This window comes from Anastrepha ludens, chromosome 2 (genome assembly GCF_028408465.1).
Source record: "Anastrepha ludens isolate Willacy chromosome 2, idAnaLude1.1, whole genome shotgun sequence".
In the NCBI taxonomy this organism is placed as follows: Eukaryota; Metazoa; Arthropoda; class Insecta; order Diptera; family Tephritidae; genus Anastrepha; species Anastrepha ludens.
Genome location: NC_071498.1, coordinates 33,620,274 through 33,628,210, shown reverse-complemented (window position 1 = coordinate 33,628,210; position 7,937 = coordinate 33,620,274). Strand labels below are relative to the sequence as shown.

At 33.8% G+C, this 7,937-nt stretch overlaps 1 protein-coding gene across 1 annotated transcript in view; it reads right to left on the bottom strand.

Moving 5' to 3' along the window:
• Window positions 1–231: 231 nt before the first annotated feature.
• Window positions 232–7,937, bottom strand: part of LOC128856666 (maternal protein pumilio) — a 212,762-nt gene continuing 205,056 nt past the window's right edge. Inside the window, exon 8 of the mRNA XM_054092012.1 lies at window positions 232–6,235. Coding sequence (XP_053947987.1) covers window positions 5,707–6,235 — 529 coding nt within the window. The 3' untranslated portion in view covers window positions 232–5,706. The remainder of the gene's footprint in view (window positions 6,236–7,937) is intronic.

Sequence of the window (7,937 nt, the reverse complement as noted above, 5' to 3'; positions counted from 1 at the left end):
TAACAAGCTTACAGTGCAGTTCAATGTATGCGGGCAGCATTTCAATTTTCAGTTTTACAAATTCGCCTTTTTTCTTGCTGCTTTATGCTCAGGCTCAGTGTGTGTTTGTATTCTCCTTTTTCAGTAGGTTTTTACGCTTTTCACGCTTACGTGTCAGCGTGACTTACACTCGATTATTTTTGTTTGTTGTTGTTGTTGCAATATGCTGCAAACGTAGTAAATGTCTTCAAATTTTTGGGTATTCATTTTTGCTCAAGTGCTTTTATTTTTTATAATTATTTTTTCTTGCTTTTTTCCTAGTTTGTTTTTAGTTTTCATCTTTACAAAATTTTACACAAAACCTTTTGTTGTACATACATACATACGACGTTGTGATGAGTACGCGCATACAAATGGTTAAACGAATACGCAGCAGTTGCCGGCGAACGTGCACGGGAGCCAGCAAACGGCCACCAATCAATCATGCAGCGGCGGCGCATCGCTCGACTCAGCAACTGCAGCGACTGACAATTTTACATACAGTGTTTACAATAGAATACAATGTTTACAATTTTTTGTTGAATATTACATCAATGTTACATCAGTTTTGCAACTTTACATTTTACATATTTTTCACTTTTCAGTAGACTGCTTTCGCTTTTGCTTTTACATTTTCAATTCTGTTTTTTGTACAATGCAATTTTTTTGTTTTTGTTTTTTTTTTCATATATATAAGACAAGTTTTAATACAAAGGTTGCATTAGTTTATATATTTTTTAAAATCAACACATAATCCTTACGAGTCACTTTTGGGTAGGCGTGGTGTGGTGTGTGTGCGCGCGTGTGTGTGTGTGTTTCTGTAGTGTTTCCCACTCCAGCTGCTTAAAATGCGTAAAATCGCACACGCACACCACTTTATTATTTCGTTTAATTTTTTTTTTTCATTACAATACAAAATTTAATTATTAGTTATACTCGTTTACACGCCCTAAATATTTTGCATTTCATTTTAGCTTTAAACATAAATTTTGTTTTTAATTGGATTTAACAGCATTTGCCGCTCTCTACATATTTTTGCGCTTATAATTACTAGAAAAATGTTTACAATTGCTCTCCTCCTCATTGTGATTACCACCAACAGAAATTTATTGTTTTCTTTTAAATATTCGTATTTTTGTTCTCCTTTTTGTTTTTGTATTTTTGTTTGAAAATGTTTGCTTGTTGCAGTTTCTTGCTTTAGCTAAAAAAGTTTCTGTTGCTGGTTCGTCGCTTGTTGTTTGCGACTTGTTGTTAGGGGTTGCCTTCTAAAAACTAATAATCTGCTTATGCTTATTTTTAGTGTTTATATGTATATGTGTATGTACTAACTACTATTACGAGCGTATGCAAATTACAATATTTATATCATCATCATTTGCTTTCATTTAGTGTCAAATGGTTAATATTTCGCGCACAAAGAGACTTTTTGTTGTTACAGCGAGCGTCAAATTGCGAATACTACGACTGTGTGTGTGTGGGGGGTAAATTTTCCTTCGTGAGATTTGAATGCGGGCGCTCGTAGGATTCACGAGCCAAAAATTAAAATATAGTTTGTACAAGTTGTAATTTGTGTGTGTGTGTGTGTGTGTGTATGTATGTGGGTGTTTGTGTGCGTGTTAATACTAAAAGGCGCATTTACAAATTATTTATACTGATTTTTTACATACATATTACTAAAATTTTTTACATCATATTACATAATTTTTTTTTACAAAATATTACATTTTTTTTACAAATAATTTCAATTCAAATTTCTATATGGAAACGAGTTTTTTTTTTTTGATGTATAATTTAGAGTGCTGAATCGTTTATAGATCAGTGTAAAAGTGCGACAAGTTTTTTTAGCGAAAATTTTCTATAATCAGAGTTTTACAATAAATACTGGAAGAATTTATTTAAATTCATAAAAAAATCTGTTACTTTACTTTTTTTACTTTACTGCTTAGGACAAGCATATAACAGAGAGTGTTTTTTTTTTATTTTCATCAAAGTTGATTTTCAGTTGCGCAGTAGAAAAATTAATTTAAATTCAAAAAACAAAAAAAAAAAAGTTGCTTGCTTTACTTTTTTTAGTTCATTGCTTAGAAATTTTGAGGACAAGCGTATAGAGAGTTATTTTCCTTTTCACAAAAAATAATTTTCGGTTGCACAGTGATACATTTCGCTAAAAATTTTTTACTTGTTAAAAAAAAATTATTATTTAAAAAATGCAATTTCTTTTACTAGTAGCAAAAATTGCTGGTAGTCAATAAGAGACATTTTTTATGTACATGCAAGCAGAAAGCGGTCAACTCACATTTTTATGGCTTTGAAAAAAATTTAATTTTATATTTTTCTAATAACTCATCATTTCGGGCCTGCAATTTGGAGCAAAGAGACCAAGAAATTAAGATTGCATAAATAAATGTTTACCACACCAACTGTGGTCCCAATTTGTATCAAGAAGAGCAAAAAATTAAAAGACCTGCTTAACATTTTTTCTGCCCCCCCAACTCTGGTGCCGATTGGGATCAAAAATAGCAAGAAATTAAGAATTCATAAAAAAAATGTTCACCACCAACTGTGGTCCCAATTTGCATAAAAAAAAATTGTTTACCCCAACTCTGGTCTTACCTAATTTGGATCAAAAAGAGCAAGAAATTAAGAATATATTAAAAATTTTTTCTCCCCCCACAGCTCGTAAAAGTTCAAGAAATTATGAACACATAAGTATTTAAAAAAAAGAATTGTTTTTTCTCCCAATTTGATTTAAAAAGAGTAAAACATTAGGATAAGTAAACAAAATATTTTTTCCCTCCAATTCGCATCAAAAAGAGTTAAGAATACATACAATTATTTTTTTTTCTCTACTCTGATCTCACTTTTTGAAGGCAACAAAAACTCTTATTTAGTACGCAGCAGATGTTCGAAAACATTTAAAAATAACGAGCGTACGTTATTTGTCTACATAACTGCATAAATTGGCACTAAAACATGGCATAACAAAAAAACAAAATAAATAACAAAAATGTTTATAAATGCTTTGCTGCAGCTGCAAAAATCAGAGTGACGAATGCACGTCGTTTTTTGCTTTGCGAACTCTTGTGGCCAAAATATGACAATCGAATGCACTAAGAATGCGCTAAAATAACCTAATTTTTTCTTTAGCATCCTTTTCACTCTCTGAACGTGGAATTAAGTGAAATTTCGAATCGAATTTGCATCGATGCCAGCCACAGACTGCATTTTGCAGTATTTGTGATATAGTTTTTATAATGCGTTAACTTTTTGCTGCATTGAAGGAAGCGCTATTCTTCTTTTCAACATAGATTAATTTTTGCGCGAAACAATTGAAGTGTTGCTTGGTAAATGAATAGCCGTTATATATTTTGAGCTATAGCATTTTCGCTACCACAACAAGCAGCTGTACGAAATCCTAAGCAAGAATATAAGCAGCTTTTAAGAATTATGAAAAAATGTTTTTTCTACAGCGCATAAGCAACGAAATCTTTTTTATTACACACATTTGCGCCTAAATACCTGCAACAGCATTTTCTGCAGCTTACAGTTGCGCTTACATTTCCAGCTTCATTAATGCCGTGTGCGCATAAAGTTACGCTTTTCATGAAAACTGCTTTTAATTTCAAATTTGCCATTGTGAGTCAGTAATTTAAGCCGAAACAGCATTTAATAAAAAGTACAAAATTTTTTTATAATATTTTAGCATTGTTAAATTGCCAAATTACTATATCTGGCAAACTCTCCCGCTTATCCAACGATTTTTAATAAAATATTACACCATTTACTGCAAATTACATCAATAATATTGACGTTTTTTGGCAATTTCTTCTATTCGAATTTCGAGTTTCCATTAGTCTCCATTTTTCATATGAATTTTTATAATTGATTTTGTTTTTGGAGTTATGAAATTTTTACATGAATTTTTATGAACATTTTTACATGCACTTTTATACATCATTCTAAATACTCACGAAAACACCCATCTGACACATTTTTCGCACCGCCAACTCCTCAGCCAACAAAAAATCTCATTTGTGCGCAACAAGTCCTTAGTTGTGAGTTTGGTTTGTCTCTTTTTAAATATAATATACAAAAGTCCTTTGTTTTTGTTTTCTTGGTTTTTTGCATTTTTGCGCCAATCAAGCTGCGCTCTAAAAAAATGCAAAAAAATATATATAACTGTATACAAGTGTTTGTGTGCTAACGCTGCGTGTGTGAGTGTGTGTGTGTGTTTTGCTTGTCTTTCATATATATATGTATAAGCGTGTGTGTTTGTGTGTGTTCAAATGTTGTTTGCATTGTTAAATAAACTGCATGCCAAAGTCTTCTAAAATAACTACACTTAAAACAGCAGCAAAAGCACTAACAGTAAATTATAATTATAAGGCGTTCGTGCCCACGAAGTTCAAGTGCATAGCACAGCTTTTCCACCATCACCACACCACCACTCCGGCACTCCCCTCCGTGCCATCACAAACGCCACTACGTTGACTCTTTTGTGCCAATGAGCAGCGTTTGGAAAAGCGTATGAGCGGTGTGTGCGTGCGCGTGCGTGCGTGTATGGGTGGGTGGGTGCAAGCATGCGGTGTGAACGCTACTGAGAAATTACTTTTACAAATACATAGATACATTTCTTAAAACTAAACTTATTTTCTTGTTGCTGTTTGTTTTTGCTTTTGTTTTTTACAAATAATTCTTGTATATGATGAATGAGTGCGCTTGTGTGTGTTCTTGATGCTGCTTGTTTCTCATTATGCTTCATTTGTGTGTGTTCTCTTCTTTTTTCTTTTGTCTTCTCTCTTTTCATGTTTTTTACATGATTTCTTATTTCTTTTTACGTAATTTTTCTCTGTTTTGCTGACTTTTGTTTATTAGAAAATTGGTGCGCGCTTGCGCTACAAAAGCCTTAAACGAATGCTCTCAATTCAAGCGTAGTTTTCCTTTCTAGTTCACCATTTTTTTAACAAACTTTTTCTTTTGCTGATTTTCTTTGTTTTGTAAGCAGCTTCGAATGTGTGTTTCGTGTTTTTTCAAACGTATGCAATCTTTGCTTTCTTCTCTTTTGCTAACTTCTAGAAAACTTGAAATCGAGTTGTATTTTTTTACAATTTTTGTTAACGATTTTGATGCCTTTGGTTGACGTTTATCTTAAAATCGAGCGCCATCCAATTCGAATGCGCAAATGAAGCTTAGTGCCGTTTGACATCAATTTTTTTTGTTCTCTCATTTTCTCATTTTCCCATTAATTCTCATTAGTTTTTCATTAGTTTACAAAGCATAAAATGTGTGTGAACCAGCGTTGCCTGTCAACATTTGTTTTCAGTTTCCGAGATTCTTGTAGTAAATTAGATTTTCTTGCTCATTACGAATAACGCCCAAGAGTTCCTTTTCCCCCCATGAATTTGTTAAGAAAATATCTAGAAACCTAAATAGAATCCGCAAAAATTCAGCATCTTAAAACTAAGTTACACATTTAAATTATAGTAAAGTCCGTCCTAGCGCTCGCATTCTCTTCATACATGTAAATACTTGCTACTTATTGAATATAAACTAATAAAACTGTGTCCATTCCATTTTTATTCTATCTGTGTGTGTGTGATTTTTCTTCTTCTCTTCTTCTTCAGCTCCTCACTTGTACTGCATGCATTTAGTATGCTTTCATTTTGGCTTAGCTCTGTTAGTGCCTCTTTACAACACCACACCATTGGCGGTAGGTGGTCCAATGGGTCCTAGGCCGCTATTGACAGCTGTTACCACTGAGGTGGCGCTGCTGCTGTTTGTCGATACGGTGCAGGATGACACTGCTGGCGATGTTTGACCTACTGCTGTGACACTAATGCCATTCTCTTGGATCATTATAGGTGTGCCAACCGTTAGACTGGCGGCCACGCTATTGGTGGGCGTGGTCATGGTCAGTCCAGTCGCTGTGCTGCAAGCCCCTGTTGTTATGGTTGAGATGCTGGTGTTACCCGCAATCGACGATTGTGACGGTGAGGCGAGTGTGGTGCATGCTGTTGTTGTAATTGGATTTGCCGTCTTCATGAAATATTTCTCCAGTTTGGCATTGATGTGCTTGCCATAGGTGTATTTGCGTAATGCCACCATATGCGGGCGTATCTTGTTCATTAGCTTTTTCAATTGTGTCGGCTCGGAAACGTCAATCATTTTCTGCACCACATAGTTGGCATACTGATCCTTCATCATGACGTGCAAGGCGCTAAAAAAATCGGGACAATATGAAATATGTTAGTGCAGGATATTGTTAAAAAAAATTTAATTAATTTAAATCAATTTTGTTATAAAAAATAAGTTAAAAGATAAATAATTGGCGCATACACTTCTGCTAGGACTTTGGCCGAAGTCCTACTCTTATTTGTGGTGCGCGTCTTGATGTTGTTCCACAAATGGAAGGACCTACAGTTTTAAGCCGACTCCGAACGGCAAATGGTTTTTATGAGGAGCTTTTTCATGGCAGAAATACACTCGAAGGTTTGCCTTAAGGGGTTATACGCAGTTATGACTTTCAAAAAAATCGATTTTTTTTATTGCATTTTTGTAATGTACATATATTCAAAAGTATACGCCCGAAATTTGAAGTAGATCTAAGCAATACTTTCGGAGTTATACCTAAATATGTAGAGATGCCTCGGCACGTTTTAAGGTAGGTATTGAAACTTTAAACGTGTTTTTTTTCAAAACGGCATTTTTCAAGTCGGTGTACACGATATCTCGAAAACGGCTTGTTTGATCGGTCAACCGTTTTAACTCAATCTTTAAAGACACATTTTCTAGTAATTATTCGTTCCTTTTGTAAATCTGATACTTATTTTCCATTTTATAATCAATTTACGGCCAAATTTTAACGTAAAAATCGAAATAATTTCTTTTAAAAGCTGCCATTTTGTGAAAATTCACTATTTTGATTAGCCGAACGATTAATTACTAGATAATCTAATATATTAACAAAATTTGTTTGGTTTTTTGATTTCAGATAATCCAATCCTGAGTTACGATGTACACCGTAAATCGTCTTTTTTTAAAGGAGGTTCCAGAAATCGCCTGCAGCGCGCTCATAATCAACATTTTCATAAATAAAAAATTTTGTTACGTTTTTGAAGGATGCTCTTATAACCGCCAAAAATTTTCAAATTAAAATATTCTGAAGTTTCTTCAGGATAAATCCTTGACAACCCGTCTTTTATTTGCTTCATAACTGCGTATAACCCCTTAAAAACAAGTTAAGAATACAGACAGACTGAAAGAGCACTAAAGCGCCGTTTTGATACCTTCAGATATCTACAACCAAACATTTTAGTAAAACTCTATTTGGCTGGCTGTTAGTTTTTGGCAGAATATAAGAATTATAGCTTGCAACATCAGGCGGACAGATGGAAATTTAGTCTGAACACATGAAAAGTGGATGTGGTTCTTATCCGATTTTACATTACAAAAATTACCGAACGGTAGTTTTTTTTTTTTTTTTGTTATTGTAAAACTGTTCTCATCGCAGAAATGCAGTCGGAGGTTTAAATTGCCTGTCGAGAGACGTACTGTATAAGAAAAAACTTGTTCTCTCATTTGGTGTTTAATGCATGGACTTTCGTATCCACCAACCGCTGAATGGTAATCACGCTTCTACCAATTCGGCTACGGCGGCCGTATGTACCAAGCTTTATCAATTCGTTTTCGAAGTATACAAATTTATCCAATTTTGTATAATTTTTTCGAGCTCGCCATTTGTACGAAAGCTAAGTAATTTTGCTTCATTTATAACAGAGATTTCACATTTTTTACTTTTTTGGAAACAGCCGTTATATGGGAGATGGGCGCGATTCTTGACCGATTTCGCCCATTTTCAATACCAAACTACTTTGGGCAAATAGTTATAAGAGTCCAAGTTTCATTGAAATATATTACTT